Below are 18,343 nucleotides of genomic sequence, written 5' to 3' on the forward strand. Positions count from 1 at the left end.
GCTCATTCCTCTTGAAGAATCCAGGGGGAGCTAGGTTGTTGAGGATTGTTGGATGGATTGTGGCGTGATAAAGGTATCCAAGAGTGAGATTATATTGGGCAGCCCGGGTGGCTCAGCGGTTTAGCGCCTGCCTTCAGCCCAGGGCCTGATCCTGGAGACCCAGGATCGAGTCCCACATCGGGCTCCCTGCATGGAGCCTGCTTCTCCCTCTGCCTGTGTCTCTCATGAATAAAATCTTAAAAAAAAAAAAAGTGAGATTATGAAAGTACAGAGGCGAGGCACCTGGGTAGCTCAGTTGGTTAAGCATCTGCTTTCGACTCAAGTCAGGATCTGAGGGTCCTGGGATCAAGCCCCATGTAGGGCTCCCTGCTCAGTGAGGAGTCTGCTTCTCCCTCAGCCTCTTCCCCTCATCCCGCTCATTTTCTCCCTCTCTGCTGCTTGCTTGCTCTCTCTCAAATAAATAAATAAAATCTTAAAATAAATAAATAAATAAAAGTACAAGGGCACAGAGCCAGGAAATGTGTGCTGTGTGCAGGAGCCACAAGCACTTTGTGGTTCCCTGACAGTAAAGTTCACAGAAGGAAGTGGTGAAAGGTGAAGCTGTAGAAGCAAGCAGAAGTCTGAGCTTTGTATGCAAAGTAAAGAAACCTGGATTTTAGCCTCCAGGCAGAAAAGCTGTAGGCAAGGGATAATAGTATCAGATTTACATTTTAGGTTGATTGCTATTGATTCTATGAAGGTAGTTGTAGAAGTCTAGAATGTTGACAGTAAGAGCTGAGCTAGTGGTCAAGAGGCTGGAGAAGAAAAAGATTAAATAAACAGCTAAAGCTGACCGCAGTGATTATATGCGGCTGTGCAGTGTAACAAGAGAATAACCACCAAATACTGAGTTTGGGTGTCTAAATGGATGGTGATACCATAAACTGAGGTAAAATAATGAAGCTCAGCCTGGTTTTATTTTGTTGTTGTTGAGACAGGGGGCCATGAAGTGATGATGAGTTTGGTTTGGCTCATTTGACTTTGAAATGGCTGGAAGTCACAGAGGTACGGGTGACCACAGACAGGTGTTACATGAGTCTATAGCCCAGGAGCCAGGTCCACAGTGTAAGTGAAGAAATGAGATCCGGCGGAGGGAATTGGAACCATTTGAATAGGGGAGAGATCCCCCAAATGGTATGTGCAACATGGTGGGTCATGGATAGAAGTAAGGGATGAGTGAAGAAATGGGAACTTGAGGGAGAAAAGAGAACCTGGAAGAAAGGTGGCATTGGAGGAAGAGCATATCAAAGGTCAGAAGGAAGTAGTGATCAACCAGGTAAATGCCATAAGCGGTACCATGAGATAAGAATTTAAAACGTTAAAAAAATAAAAGAATTTAAAATGTTGATTGGGGCCCCTGGGTGGCTCAGTCCATTAGGCGGCAGACTCTTGATTTTGGCTCAGGTCATGATCTGGGGGTCCTGGGATGGAGCCCCCACGAAGTTGGGCTCCACACCCAGTGGGGAGTCTGCTTGAGGATTCTCTCTCCTTCTGCCTCCCCCACCAACACACGTTCCCTCGCTCTCAAATAAATATATAAATCTTAAACAAACAAATGGATTTGTCAGTTAAAAGGTCATGGGCAATATTTATTTTTTTAGTAAATATTCATTGTGAACATGCTATGGTACAGGATCCATTAATAGAAGAACAAACAAGAGATACATGATCTTGGGCCCTTTTAGATCTTATTAACTGGGAGAGTAGAGCATTTGACCAGAGGAATACAGATAAATGAGAGTTTTAAAATACAGAATGAGAAATGCTGTGAAGACTCTGGACAGGTTGTTTCTCGTTTCATGGATATGATGCCATGAAGATGCTGTGCTGGGGATGTATTTCCTACCTCTGAAGCCTCTTAACTGCTGAACTCCTACTTGTCCTTAATCTTTCAGCTCCATGTCACTTTCTTGGAGAAGCCTCTCCTGACCCTTAAACCAGACCAAGCTCCTCCTATTAAGTATTCTCTTCACACCTTACCCTTTTCCTTCGTAGCATTTGTCATAGCTTATGAGTGACTGTTTATCTGTATTATTGATTAATATCTGTCTACACCTCAGACAACAAAGTCCTTAAGCACAAGAGCCATGTCAGATTTTATCAATGAGCAAAGAAATACTTATTGAGCAAATGAATGAATGAATATTTTCTGGAGAAAGACAACTGACCTGGATGTTTCAGTAACATGGGGTTTGCAGTCAACCGAAGAAGGATTAAGAGGTGAATAAAAAAAAGAGGGAGTATATTCTTTTAAGAATCCTTGGAAGGATGGGGGCAATAATCACCGGTCAGAAGGTTGTGTAGAATTACAGGAAGGATTTTTCAGGATGGGAAGACACCAGAGCTATCAGCAGGCTAAGGGGAATACTGCCTTAAAGAGGAAGGGTTGAAGAGGAATGCGAAGGAGAAAAGGGGAAGAACTGGCATCTGAAGATTTTTGAGCACATGGGGCATGGGATCAAGGGAAGTATGGGGAAGAAGAAGGAAGAAAATTAGAGGCTAATTTATAGTACAGGTCTCCCCCTGGGAATCAGCAGTGGCCGGTACTCTGCATTCCTCAAAGACGTGGTCACACACCTGGGTGACTCAGTTGGTTAAGTGTCCGCCTTCAGCTCAGGTCATGATTCCTGAGGCCTTGGATCAAGCCCTTTTTGGCTCCTTGCTCAGCGGAGAGTCTGCTTCTCTCTCTCCCTCTGGCCTCCACACTCGTGCTCTCTCTCTCTTTCTCTGTCTCCAATAAATAAATAAAATCTTAAAAAAAAAAAAAAAACAGCTTTGTCATCATGAATCAGTCCTAAGATTCAACTTGAAATATGTGTGACATTCTCTATACCAAGAACATCAGTGCATCGGAAGGCAACTAAAGTTGTCAGAGTATTGGCTTTAAGAAGCTAACAGAGCAGGAGACGCCAAGTAATTCTGCAGTCAGCTTCTTGTTTGTTTTTTCACCGTAGTCCACCATCACTGAGGTGACCACTCTTGGTTTAATACCAGAAATGAGGATTTATTTCACTTACGGATCCCCTTTCTCTCTTCTTCCAATTTTTGATAAGTTACCACTTTAATTTTTCTTTTGGTGACCTTTTACCTTTAAATAATGTATTCAAACATGTGTTTGATATTCTGACAACTTTAGATGATATATGAGGACCTAGCTCTCCTGTAGTTCTTTTTTTTTTCCTGTAGTTCTTTCTGCTTCTTCTTTATTTCCCATTCTCTATAAGCTGTTACTTTGTTTTTATATTTTTAAATGTAATAGCATTCACATTCTAGTCTAACATAGTATTTAATACTTTGGGTTTTTTTCTAAAGGATGATTCTAACATTTAAAAACCAATGGCATGTTTCCGCAATCAAGAACATGTAATTATGGAATTAGGATTACATTTGTCTTTTCTGTGAGTGCAGAGCTTCTAGGAAAAATGCCTCTAGCATCCTTGCTCACTATCAATTACTCACTTGGGCCATATTTTTTTACACCTCATATGTGGCACTTATTTTGTCTTTTGTTCTGTTTTTCCTGAAAGTCCTCATTGCTTTTCTTTTTCCTCTACTGAGAGTAGAAATGCCCACTTTATTTATCATGTTATTTAATATTTAGCTCCTCAGGAATTTCAGTGCTTGGTGTGTATTCCATTGTTATTTTTCAGAGATGTTCTTGAAATCAACTGACTTCCTATTCTAAATTGGACTAATTGCTTTCCAGCTTTTTCTCTGAGATTTCTTACATTTTTTTGTATGTTCCTCAATGGCCTTTTCTTGAATTTCACATGCATTCATTTACTAAAGTGCTTCTAAGTGGTGGCCTCAGAGGAGTCTTAGCATCTCTGGAAATGTTTTATTTCTGCCCTCATATATTATTTATTTTGTAGTTGGACAAGAATTCTAGGTTCATAAGATTTTTATCAAATATTGGAAGACTTTGTGTTTATGTTTGCTTTTTTAAAATTTCCTATTTTATGGAGAACTGGTGCAGTCAGCTAAGTAAAGAACTGAGCATTATTTATGGGATTTTTAAAAAAAAACTTCTCATATTTGTTGCTTCTAATGAATTCTTCCAGATTAAAAAAAAAAAAACATTAAGGCAAATACATATATAAAACTACTTTTAAACATCAATGAATTATGTTTTGGTGACAATAATATGTAAGTTAATTTAGTTATTATTTCCTGCTTAAGGAATAAAATAAGCCTTCATTTCTTAGTGAAGATAGAGAAAAATACTTATGGGCAGATGTATACTGATTTTTATTCATTTAATTTTATTTTATTATTTGATTTTAGAGAGAGACCGAGAGCATACACATGAGTGGTAGGGGAGAGGCGAGGGAGAAAACCCCAAGCAGACTCCCCACTGAGCACGGAGCCCAACTCCGGGCTCCATCCCAGGACCCATGAGATCACAACCTGAGCAGAAACCAAGAGTCAGACACTCAACAGATTGAGGCACCCAGGCACCCCAGGGATCTGTACTGATTTAATTATAAAACAGGTTAGATATCCAGCAGTTCGTTTATTGTTAATCTCCCACCTGATGATAAGTGGAATCTGTGTGAAAATTAATGGCTGAATTCTTCTTCTGTTTTTTAGATACTTTGTGGGCATTTTACTAAACAAAATGTAAACAACCCGAGGATGGCAGATGCTTGAATATATACATACGATTTTTTTAATGAATATCTTATTACAGGTGCTAATATGCCTTATGAGGAAGGCCATAGACTCAAAAAGGGTCCATGTTGTCGTATCTAACCAACGATAAGTGGACTTAATATCAAACTCCTTTTATTTTTTTAAGATTATTTATTTATTTATTTGAGAGAGAGAGAGCATGAGCGGGTGTTGGGGTGGTGGAGGGAGGGGCAGAGGAAAAGGGAGAAGCAAACTCACTCTGCTTCTATGCAGGGCTCCATCCCAGGACCCTGAGATCATGATCTAAGCCAAAGGCAGACGCTTAACCAAGTGAGCCACCCAGGTGCCCCTCAAGCTCTTTTTAAAGAATTATCTGGTATATTCTGAACATTTCAATATATGATTTATAAGTGTAGTGTTTAAATATTCAGCTTTCTAAGTATCAGCCGCTCTTATTTATTATAGATGCAGAGAAGAAATCCTGTGAGTAATAACAAATCAAATGACAGTTTTGGTTTATGAGTCATCAGTTTGATCCAATGGATTAGGAGTTTCTTGTCTGTCATACTCTATCTCTTAAGTAAAACCAGAATTTTGATGCCAAATTAATGTTTTGTTAACAGATAAAATGATGAATGTTTTAAAGCCATAATACCAAGTAAAAGTAGCTTCACTGAGAAATAAAATGCACTATATGTTAATATAATTTAAAGCTATATTTTCAGGCTTTAGGTTCTAAAACTAAAGAGGGCGGGACGCCTGGATGGCTCAGTAGTTGAGTGTCTGCCTTCGGCTCAGGTCATGACCCCGGGATCCTGGGATCAAGTCCCACATCAGGCTCCTGGCATGGAGCCTGCTTCTCCCTCTGCCTGTGTCTCTGCCTCTCTCTCTCTTTGTCTCTCATGAATAATTTTTTTTTTAAATCTTCAAAAAATTATAAAAACAAAGATGGCATTGTCAAAGTATGACCTTTAACGATATACTTAGGGCACTCATTTAGCACATGAAATTTATTATCCCCTGGGTGTTTTGACTTGCTTAGCACATGTGAAAAGTAATGTCTCCTGTTGCACATTCATTCACATTGTGTCAGTTCATTTCTCTGTAATTATCAAATTGTAAAATATATATAATCAAGAGATAGTTATAATACTATGAAAAGAAGTGTTGCATACTTAAAGGCTGATAAATTATGAAACCACTTTTTCATAAATAAATATTTGCCTGTCTTGTGTAAGATATTTGTGTTAATCTCTAGAACCATATAATCCTCCAACGTACAAGGTTTAGAATTTTATCAACTTCCTGTGCAGAAAGATTATCGGGCTAACGATATTTTAGTTGCCTGCTGTGTTCAGAATATTATTTTAACAATAAGGAAAGTGGTGCCTGAACTGGCTCAGTCAGCAGAACATGCAAGTCTTGATCTTGGGGTTGTAGAGTTCAAGCGTGATGTAGGGTGTAGAGATTACTTAAAAAATAAAATCTTAGGGCAGCCCCGGTGGCCCAGTGGTTTAGCGCCGCCTTCAGCCCGGAGTGTGATTCTGGGAACCCGGGATCGAGTCCCGCATCGGGCTCCCCGCATGGAGCCTGCTTCTCCCTCTGCCTGTGTCTCTGCCTCTCTCTCTCTCTCTCTCTGTCTCTATGAATAAATAAATAAGTAAAAAATTTAAAAATAAATAAATAAATAAATAAATAAATAAGATCTTAAAAAGAGAGAGAGAGGGAGCAAGAAAGAAAGACTGTTCCAAGCGACTAGAAATTACAGTCTTTGCTATTTAACTGAAATAATGAACATGCCACATAAAGATTTTAGAGCCCAATGAAGCCATGTTACAAGCAGACAAGATGGCAGTGACAATTGTACGTGAACTTTTGAGGCAAGTGAATGTCAATGACAAGCTTTGCTTATTAGTACATGTTTCCTGTCAGAAAAAGTTGTGATATTGTGTTACAGGAAGAATGTAATTTGGTCCAGAGAGCAGCTAAAACAAGCAGAAAGACTCAAGATAGGCCTGGTGTGTGAGAGCAGACATGTACGTTTGACCAGTACAAAGATTATGCTGTCAATTAGCAAAAGATACTGTTGGCCCTCTGGTTTTAGCCTTAAGTTTATACTAAGAGGCTGCTGAGCGTAATAAAGAAACAGATGTGAAGCAAAATCCTTCTCTGTTCACTCAAGCAGATTACTTTTCCGAGCTCAGGTTATGAATAAGGGTACCAGTCTCATGGTGCCGTTACGAGGCTTAAAGGTGCTAATCTATGTACAATACTTGGCACGTAATGGGCTCTAAACAAATATTAGTCCTTTCCCCTTTATGGTTCACATTCAACACTCTGTTATGTGACCAGGAAATTTGATAAGGGTTCTTATTTCCACTTAAAGATCAAATACAATATACTGTCAAGAAGTTGAGTTGACAATGAAGTAAGCTTTATTTTGGGTGCCCAGCAGCTGTCTTTGAACATGGTTGCTCCTAGTGCTCGGGGGTTTAAAGAAGGATGAGCAATGGTTCAAGGGCCCACGAGACCCCTTGGCCTCTGGTATTGTGGAATGCCATTACTACTAAATGGCTGTGGTCCCAGGAATCATTCACAGAAACAGGCACAAGAGAGAGGAAGTGCTGGACTGGGGGAGAAATGATCCAGAAGCTAGAGAGAGCTCAAGCTGTAGAGACCTCACCCATACAAGTCCCTTCCTAGGCCTTGTATCTAATTCGTGCAGTTGGCTCTTGAAAAACACAGATTTGAACTGTGAAGATTCACTGTAAATACATTTTCTCTGCCTTATGATTTTCTTAATAGCATCTTCTTTTCTGTAGCTTATTTTATCAGAAGAAAACAGTATGTAATACATACAATAACAAAATATGTGTTAACTGACGATTTATGTTATCAGTAAGGTTTTAAAGGTCAACAGTAGGCTATTGGTACATTTTGGGGGAGGAGTCGAAGTCACAGGCAGGCTTTTTTACCAGAGAGGGGATCAGTGCCCCTGACCCTGGTGTTGTTCAAGGGTCAAGTGTATTTGTGATTTACATTCTTCTCCTTCGGGACGGCCCCTCCAATTAGGTAATCTTCGGGTCCCACAAAATCTGGATTTGTTCTGACTGGATTGTCAGGTAAAAGAAAAAAAATTAAATTTAATAAGATTCATTTAAAGATAAATTTAAATATTAAATTTAAAAATTAATTTAAAAAGATGAAGTGGCCAATAGCAGGAAAGCAAGTTTTGCTTTTATCAACTAATAAAAGGACTTATTAGTAACCCTGGACTAGAGATGCTCATACGCACCTGACCACAAACTAGTCCTTGCCTATCTAGGAAGATACTCTCTAGTTTAGCATCAACCTAAGAATCACCCATATGAAAACATAAGAAAGGGGACCACCCGGCAATCAAGGGCTGTGCAGTTACATTGATCACATAATTTGATTTTCACATTTTTAGGTGGGAAAAGGGATATATGGAATCGATATACTATTGACCTGACTCAGTATGTGCCCAACAGTGGGTTAGGCACCGTATATATAATCACATTTTTATTCTCATGTAAGTAACATTATCTAAATTGAAGCAAGAAGTAACCTCTTTTTCTACAGCTTGGAGACAGAATTAAAACACAGGGCTCCGTGAAGTCAAAGCCCAGATTTTTTTCGACCTCCCTATGAGCTGAGGCTTACCTGCCAAGAATCAACCACTGGAAGGGAATGGACATTTAACCTATAATTAGCCTAATGATTTTCAATACCGAATATCCTGCCAACCACTTAGTACACTTTTCTTTCTCAGTTCATTCAGTTATCATTTATTAAGTGCCTGCTGTGTGCCGGTCATTGTGCTGCCTGTAATGTGCTGCCCTTTATTTAGTTATTACTTCTTCAAAACTGTCATCATTGCCTAGAAACTTTCCAGTAGATAGGTAGATGGATGGATGGATGGATGGATGGATGGATGGTAGGTAAGTAGATACATGGTTAGATGGAGAGTGGGTAGGTAGATGGATGGATAGATGAATAGATGGATAGAGGATGGATTCACAAATATATGTATTATCAAGTGAGACTTTCACCATTACTATGATTACTATGTATTGTTATTTTAAAACACCCTCAGAAGTCCTTCTAAAAATTCATATTGTTCTTTTAAATTGAAGTTCAAATTTTTGGCTATTTAACCACTAAAACTGAAATACTGCATATGCTTTGGAGTTAGGAATTTCAAAATTTTTATTTTCAAAAACTATGAAATAATGTTATATTTTGTTGTGGACAGCTTGATCTCTTAACTTTTTAGTTTCTTTTTTCACATTAAACAACTTCTCTTTTTCTTGGATGATTTTTATCTCATTTCCATAATCATTGAGGGGGTTTTTGAGAAATATAAATATATAACTGTACTACTGCAGAAGTTCAGGGGAAGTTCTACCTTGTGGATCAGGGGAAGGAGAGTCAGATTCCAAATGAAATGTGTAAAGTTGGCACACCTGGCCGCCTCAGGCAGTAGAGCATGCGACTCTTGATCTTGGAGTTGTGAGCTTAAGCCCCATGTTGAGTGTAGAATTTACTTCAAAAAAAAAAATGTGTAAAGTTGTGGACTGCAGCCACATATTCACTGAAAAGAAGCAACCAGTGGTGTGAGTTTGGCTCACATGTTAATTGTGAAGCTCCCAATTACATTAAAACGCTCCCTGACCCACCCATCCCAAAGCCAAGTCATGGATAGAAACTTAATAATAGTCAGAATGGTATTGGGGACACTTTAAATACATTTTCTAAGCAAGGAACTTATATATAAAAATAAATATATAAATAAACAAGAACGGGATGGGACTTCAATGTCTCAAATGGGACATTTCTCTATAGAGAAATGGGAAGACTGTGTCTGGTGATCATGTTTTAATCACATAGAGGTTGGACAATGTAACTGAATATTCTTCTTCTTTATGAAGCGACGTTAGGGTCTCTTTCATGGTTATCCACCCAACAAAGGGTGCACATACTTGGATGAAAGGTGGCTCCAATTTATATCGGGGTCCATAAGGATTCTGAGCCATATATCCAATTATATCTCAAGGAATAATGTCTTTATTATAACGCGGCCTCAGTGCTTGAGGCTGGCCCCCACGCTGGGTACCTAGTAGACTATCTGAGTACAATCCGTGTGACATTGTGGGTGAAGCTGTATTTACGTGTAACTTGACGGCAACAATAGAGGGAGATGCTGAGTTTAACAGATGGCATTGTATAAACAGTCCTGGAAACGAGCTTGCAAATGATATTAGAGTTGGCAACTGAAATGGTATTGTGAATACACTTACAGCTGCTATCATTTCCTTCCTCAAAGAAAGACTTCTGCTCCCGGTGCCTGGCTGGGTCAAGTTCGTGGAGCTGTGACTCTTGATCTCAGGTTGTGAGCTTGAGCCCCGTGCCGGGTGTACAGGTTACTTAAAAATAAAATCTTAAAAAAAAAAAGATTTCTGTGCTTTCCTGTTTCTATGCACACAAAGCTTTACATAATCCTTTCTTTTAAGGAATGTTCTTCATCATCTCTTCTCATTCCTCAGTTACCTCATTCTTGCCAATCAAAGTGTAAGCAAAATATACTTTTGCAGCGTTTTAAATTGCCTGCTAACCATTGAGTTAGGCATAGGTCTAGCGAGAGAAGTGGGTTTCCTTTGGGACGTGTCTGCTTATATGTTGGTCCAAATGAGCCAATAAGCTTTAGTACATGAAATATCACTGAGGTTAAAAAAAAAAAAAAAAAGTCACTGAGATTGACACAGGGGTTACAGTGTTTGATTCAAACACTGCCTTGGCAGCAGTGTGATCGTAAGTGAACCGATAACCTCAGGAGCGCCCTAGGAGGCTTTTGTGCTGGTGAAACTGGTTTGTTCAATGCCATTTGCTGGATTTCACTTTTAAAAAGAATTGTAATAACTTTTCCTTGTCCTTCCCTCTGTCGCTGATCCAGATCCACATCCAGAGAACCGAAGGATGTGACCATATGACCTGCTCACAGTGTAACACTAATTTTTGTTATCGATGTGGGGAAAGATACCGCCAGCTTCGTTTCTTTGGAGACCACACATCAAACCTCAGTATATTTGGCTGCAAATATCGCTACCTCCCAGAGAGACCTCATCTAAGGAGATTAGTGCGAGGGTCGGTCTGCGGTGAGTATCTGACCTGATCCATAGGAGTGCTTTCTGGGAGGGAAGCAGTGATAAGAGAACTCAAATATAATAGCCCTGGTAATTTCGAGCACCTGTCAGGTATCCTGGGGGGGGGGGGGGAGCTTTACCCAAAAACAGGAGGAAGATATTTTCTCTACTTCTGAGTTTAAAATGGAAATTTAAGTTTGTAAGCAAGGGGCACATGGGGGGGCTCAGTAGTTGAGTGTCTGCCTTTGGCTCAGGTCATGATCCCAGGATCCTGGGACCGAGTCCCTCACTGGGCTCCCTGCAGGGAGCCTGCTTCTCCCTCTGTGTCTCTGCCTCTCTCTCTCTGTGTCTCTCGTGAATGAATACATAAAATCTTTAAAATAAATAAATAAATTTGTTAGCAAGACACAACTTCTATGAGCAAGCAGATTTTGTTGGAAAAACAAATTCCTTATACTGCAGAAATGTAAATTAGTCTTTTAAATTTTTGAAGCCTCACTGTAAAAGCCACTTGATGAGAGAGGGACAAGGTTCCATTTTTCTATTGACAATACCTAACAGCAGGTCTTACACATAGCCTCTCTTCATCCATGGAGGCCATGTAGTAACAGTTTTTGAAAATCCCTATGAGACACCTGGGTGTCTCAGTCAGTTAAGCCTCGAACTCTTGATTTTGGCTCAGGTCGTGATCTCGGGGTGGTGAGTTCGAGCTCCACCTCCAGCTCTTGCTGTGCGTGAAGCTGCTTAGGATTCTTTCTCTCTTTCTCTCTCTCTCTCTCTCTCTCAAATAGATAAATAAATAAATATCCCTGTTTCAGAGCCCTGTACTGAGTCTTACTGTATCTATATAGTTGCTGCCATTGTATGTATTTTTTATTGTATCCTTAGTTAATATTAATAACGAACAGTTAATGAAATGAGTACCAGATGCTCTCGTTGTATACAAACCCAAGTTCAAATATCCAAATGCAATGCCTTTTTGAATTGAGTTTTTACGCCCTTCCCTCTCCTCAGCAGTACAGGGTCTTAGACACAAACACACCAACATGAACACAGGCTCCTGCTCTGGCCTCATGCTGCCCCCTTTGTGTGATGTGATGTTCTTCCGACCTCATCCTGCTTCTTCCAGTAGCTCCTCACTTCCTTGGAAGAGATCCGCTGTGGGGTCTCTTGCTCTCCTTTTCATTACAACTCCACTATTTCCCCCCTTTGAGAGTCTTCCTCACGTATGTGCAGTACTTTCTAACATCGTCCACATTTCCCCTTTTCTACCTACCTTTGCCTAGTTACTTCATGAAAATCTTTTTTATCTCTCTTTAACCTTCATTTACTTTATTACTATTGTAAACCACTCATCTTACTAGACTCATATGATGGCTAATCAGAACAAAGCTGGCGCCAATGGGGCGTTTCTATTAGGGAGAGGGACATATGTTTTAAAGTTCATTTTAACTTATGGAAACCATCATTTTCTAAAATCTTGTATGACCGCTATAAAAATGTCCTTAATATTTTTCAGCTTTTAATTAAATGTAATTCTTCACAACCAATAGCATGCAATATAGTCAGGATTCGTTTTTAAGGCTATATATATATGGGACGTAATATATGTAATATATGTAATATATATTTGCTTGTATATATTGTAATTGTATACCCAGTATTTACTTCTTAGTTAAGTAGACTTTGGAGGGATAACTAGGGAATCTAACCCCTATTTATAACATTACTACCATGAAGATATTAAGCTGTAAATTGGGATCCCTGGGTGGCGCAGCGGTTTGGCGCCTGCCTTTGGCCCAGGGCGCCATCCTGGAGACCCGGGATCAAATCCCACATAGGGCTCCCGGTGCATGGAGCCTGCTTCTCCCTCCGCCTGTATCTCTGCCTCTCTCTCTCTCTCTCTCTGTGACTATCATAAATAAATAAAAATTAAAAAATAAAAAAATAAGCTGTAAATTAAGTTTTGAGCTGTAACCCATTTGTAAGTCTGTATATACAGAGAGCAACCAAAAAGCACAAAATCCTAATTTTTTTGCACTACTACTTCCTTTTTTTCCCTACTTCAGTGACATTTTGTGGCAAGCTTTTTCCTTCCATGTTTTATTTTAGATAATCTTTTATTTGGCCATAATTTTTTTTTCCTTTTTGTTATTTGGTTTAATCATTCTTAAGTAAGGGAAGTTATTTCCTGCCCTATTTGTCCAGTGATAATTGGAACACAGTCTCCTTGGATCCTCGGGATGCCACTAGAATCCTCTTCTCGGGTCATAAAATAGAGTTGAGTTATTTAACAGCCTGTAAAATGCACAGCCAATGAACATTGTCAGCAGAGAAACAACTTCTCTGCGCAGTCTCTTCTGTTTTTATTTAAAAATTTTACAGGGCGCTTTCTGTAAATGGTTTTCTTTGGGGCCTATTTCCTACTCCGTGTGTGCAAGACGAACCTGACAACGTGGGCAGCAGCTGGCTTTCAGATAAGCTCTTCCTCCCGCATGTTTTCCCACCTCCAGGACAGCTGCCTCTAACTGCTCTTGGACCAGAACTCCAAATGGGGTGGTCCACACCTCTCACATCCACACAAAAGGGTAGAAAAGGAATTACTCTATGAGTCACAACCCTAGCTTCTCCCTCCCACATAAGAGGGAAGAGGGATCATAGCAAAGCCCTGCCTGTGTGATGTAATCCAGTCTGCTCCCTCAGCCTCCAGATGTCCTTGGGCAGGGGCAGAGGCAGAGAAAGGGCCTGATCTTCTCTCCTAATCTGGAGGATGGGAAACATGGTTTGCATTCCATGTGACCATGTGCCCAGCTATGGATCAGAGGTTCTGCTCCTGAAGAATGAGGGAGAACAGAGATTTGAGGATGAGTTTAGCCCAGGTGGGAGTTTGCAGATTCTTCAAAAAATGGTGCTGGGAATAAAAGTGACTGAGAAAAAATACTTAATTCTCATAACATTACATACAAATGTTCAAGGCATTAAATTAAAACATAAAGTTGTAAAGAAAATGTAGGTCTTTAACTGATTTCTAGATGGCAAGTAATTTATATGAACAAAAGCAATAGACCCTTCTCCAAAAGTAAGTATCCAGTTTAAAAGAAAAAAACAACAACATGAAGTCTGGAACCAGAATTGAAGAAATACAAGTAGCCGATAAACATTTTTTTAAACATTTTATTTATTTATTCATGAGAGATTCAGAGAGAGAGGCAGAGACACAGGCAGAGGGAGAAGCAGGCTCCATGCAGGGAGCCTGACGTGGGACTCGATCCCGGGTCTCCAGGATCACGCTCTGGGCCAAAGACAGGCACTAAACTGCTGAGCCACCCAGAGATCCCCCGATAAACATTTTTTAAAATAGTCAATGCTATTTGTGGTCAGAGAGATGTAAATTAAAGTTTGAATACTCAACACTGGACTTTAATCCTACTGAGTGAATTAGAAATTTCATACAATTCTTTTGCAAAGAAATTGGATGGTAATGTGAAAGACATTTTAAAATATGAGAAATCTAGACTGACAATGGTTTATTCACAGGTATATTCTAAAATGACAGAAAAAGGAACAGAAAATTACATGACTATTTAAACAAGATATATATGGATATAATAGACTTGTTTCAGTTCTTGAGAATAGTATTTCAATGAATTGTTAATAATCTAAGAATAAGAGAGTATGTGCTTAATTCCTCAAAAAAGATTCAAAAGTAAAATTAAACATGTATTAAACATTGATTACATGGTTGAAATAAATTCATTACTTCCCAAAGAAAGAGCACATTGGTTCTTTGAGTTCTGTGATGTTTGGGGGGAAAAAAATCAGTGCTGTTACTTCGCAATCATGCTTCATTGTTATTATGAAAATATATTATTTTAAAAAGGAAACATGAATGAATGCACTGAGTGATGAATATAGGAAAAAACAGATTCCTTTAAAATATGCAGACTTGGGATCCCTGGGTGGCTCAGCGGTTTGGTGCCTGCCTTCAGCCCAGGGTGTGATCCTGGGGACCCGGGACCGAGTCCCACGTCGGGATCCCTGTATGGAGCCTGCTTCTCCCTCTGCCTCTCTCTCTCCCTGTGTCTCTCATGAATAAATAAATAAAATCTTTAAAAATAAATAAATAAATAAATAAATAAATAAATAAATAAAATTTAAAAAAAAATAAAATATGCAGGCTGGAGGTGTCTGAGGGGTTCAGTTGGTTACATGTCCGACTCTTGGTTTCAGCTCAGGTCATGACCTCAGGGTCCTGGGCTGAAGCCCTGCAGTGTGTCCTGCTCGGGGAGGAGTCTGCTTCTCCCTTTCCCTCTGCCCCTCCCCCTGCTCTCTTTCTCTTTCTCTTTTCCTTGCAAATAAATTAATCTTTAAAAAAATAAAATATGCAAGCCAGTGCATTCTAAACTCTTAAGCATAGCTTTCAGAATGTAGAAAATGTCATTGTTCGATAGGATTTCGTATTACTTCATTGGATCCTGTCATTGGCAAAAAATAAATAAATAAATAAATAAATAAATAAATAAATAAATAAATAAAACCCATGATTCGACATTGTGTCAATTAAAAAGTGATTTTTTAAAATTAGATATCAAAGATGGAATTTTCTCTCTGTCTGGTCATGGTTCCAAAGACCATTCCTTCAGCATAAAAAAATTTTAAAAGTTGATATTTTGACGAACTTCCAACAAATGGCAGCCTTGTGTTTTCTCTTTTATGGAATTGCTTATTCCAAATTACTGCCCTTACTTTGTCGAGTAGTGTTGCTGGTTCATCCCCACAAGGCCAAGCCCCTCTGTTCCTTGTCGTCTCCTGCTGTTTTGGCCTGTGCCCCCGTACCACCGGGTCACGTGCCTTCGGATCAAGATCACTACACAAGATGTTAACTACGATCCTCTCTTTTTCTGTGCTAGCGCCTTTCAAAGTTAGTGTAATGCTGACCGTGAGCTCTGCGCCCCGTTTATGCGGAACTAGTACTTGATCACTGCTCAGGTATTTATTTAGGAAGAAAGTGCCGGTTGATGCCATCCTTTGGCATCGTGAAGCGTTTAGCTTTCTTATCACTGCTTCCTTTTTTTCCTCTCCCTCACATTTTATTTTACTTTTTCCCTGGGACCAATGCAGACCTTCCAATTTATTTTTTAAATGCCTTTTGGCTACAGTTGACACACAACGTCACATCAGTTTCATGTGTATGACATAGTGATTCAGTCTCTCTGTACCTTATGCTGTGCTCACCACATGCGTAGCTGCCACCTGCCACCATACAACGCTCTGACAGGTATCACTGACTTATGCCCCGTTGCTATGCCTTTTATTCCTATGGCTTAATTCATCCCATAACTGGAAGCCTATATAACCCTCTCCCGTTCACCCATTTTGCCCATCCCACCCCCCACCTCCCCCATCCCCTCTGGCACATCAGTTTGCTCTCTGAACTTATTAAAATGATTCACTTGAATAACCTTCAAGGTACTGTATGTTTATTAGTAATTTTCTCTAACGATATTCATTTATTTATTTATATTTTTAGAGATATTTATGTATTTGAGAGAGAGAGAGCAGGGGGTTGGGGGGAGAGAGAGAATCCTCATGCAGATTCTCCACTGAGTGCAGAAGGGAATACGGGGCTCCATCCCAGGACCCTGAGATCATGACCTGAGCTGAAACCAAGAGTCAGACACTTAACCACCCGAGTCATCCAGGTGCCCCTCTAACAATATTCAAGCATCCCAGTTATAGTTCAGTTGGCTAGGTATTTGTATTATTACTTTTCTTTGGACCCAGGAAGTAAGTCAGTCACTTTTTCAGATATGGGCTTGGAGGTAGGCCCTCTGTAGCACCTGTTAGCTTTCCATTTTGTGAACTAATTAGATTTTCTCCTGCCAACCCAGAATGTGTCATTCCTTTGTTGATCTTTCAGAATCTTGAAAAATGAAAATGAAAGAGATCTAAAGGAAAAGCACAAAGATGACTGGTCCTGGTAGGAGAAAGTGAGCCAGAACTTTGGATTTTTTTTTTTTTTTTTTGGTTATAAAGTTTCAGTGCTTTATGAAATGTTTGACTAATGTGCCCAGGACTTCTGTGGAGTTACTGAATTTACATAAGTATGTTTGTTCTACACCCGATACATTTCCTAAGAGAAATATTTGCCTTAATTATAATCAGACTTCTCAAAAAAACAATATACTCCATGGTATTGAAAAGCATTGCTGAAATTGTTGGATAAATTAGTTTTGAGACTCTAAATGGTTTTGTCTTTTGTTTTCCAGCTGGAAAATTATTCGTTGCACCTCTAATCCTGGTCTTGGGATTAGCACTAGGGGCCATAGCAGTTGTAATCGGTAAGAAACACTTAACATATCCTGAAATTATAATTTCCTAAGTGGCATAGAGAGAATATGAGTGTAAATGTAATAATATGAGTCAGTTACTAAGTGGATGTAACTGTCCCATGCCTGCCTTAGATAAACAATCATTGTAAGGTTTATAGATTCAGAAGAGTGTGTTTCATGTAGGGTGTATTTGCGTGACACTTCTGTGGTCTATAAAGACCTTGATTCGTGTATTTTATAAAGCATTGTTGATCCCCTTTCAATACCAAAGTTAATACAACTAGTATTTTAATAAAAGAGTGTAGTGGACTAGAACCTAGATTTTCCGATTCTGAGTTTAGGTTGGAGCATGAAGGAAAAGGACTCTGGTATACCCTTGGGTAATTGGGCTGTTCTAGTAAAAGGGTCCCTTGGCCAAAAAAGATACCTTCAATGTGGATGGGAACTGATACCCAACATAGACCACAGCACTGGCAAATGGAAAATGGATGAGTGATTTGTATAATTTTATTCATACAAGTATATTGACATACGTGTTTTAGAGCAGTGCATGCTGTAGAATAACCTTGAGGACTGGTTAAAACACAGGTTGCTGGTTTCTACCCTCAGTTTCTGATTCCGTACCAGGGCAGGGCCCATGGATTTCTAGTTCTGAGAAGATAACGGGTGACGCTGATGCTGCCAGTCCAGGGACCACACTTTGAGAACCATTGCTTTAGAGAATTTTAAATTCAGCGCTATAGATAGAGATTGTTTTTATGACTGTTCCCCACATAGTAGTCGGGATTTCTTTTTTCTATTCTAAATAAAACAAATATTCATATGTGAAGTTCTATTTAGCAAGCAATTTACATGTACAGGACACATAGAATTATACAGTAACTGGTATTCACGTCCTTACAATCTAGGAAGGACTTTAGGAGGTGGATAATCTTACTATTTACATTTAATGGTTGAGGAAACCAGGCTTACTAGGACTTCATATGTGGAATTGAAGAAGAACCAGGAATTGAACCTGGCATTTGGCTCTATGGCCCATATGCTATCCTGCCTGAAACCAAAGTGTCCTATCAGGCTGAAAATGATGCAACTAGAGATAGTAAAGAAGTCAAACCTAGGATTAGATATTTTGACAAAAAACACAATTCCGTGTTCAAACTGGTGTCATAGAGGCTC

General features: G+C 39.4%; 1 protein-coding gene across 1 annotated transcript in view; it reads left to right on the plus strand.

Moving 5' to 3' along the window:
- Positions 1-18,343, plus strand: part of RNF217 (ring finger protein 217) — a 132,812-nt gene that overhangs the window by 104,539 nt on the left and 9,930 nt on the right. Inside the window, exons 5-6 of the mRNA XM_049097122.1 lie at positions 10,646-10,847; positions 17,105-17,176. Coding sequence (XP_048953079.1) covers positions 10,646-10,847; positions 17,105-17,176 — 274 coding nt within the window. The remainder of the gene's footprint in view (positions 1-10,645; positions 10,848-17,104; positions 17,177-18,343) is intronic.

This window comes from Canis lupus, chromosome 1, assembly GCF_003254725.2.
Source record: "Canis lupus dingo isolate Sandy chromosome 1, ASM325472v2, whole genome shotgun sequence".
In the NCBI taxonomy this organism is placed as follows: domain Eukaryota; kingdom Metazoa; phylum Chordata; class Mammalia; order Carnivora; family Canidae; genus Canis; species Canis lupus.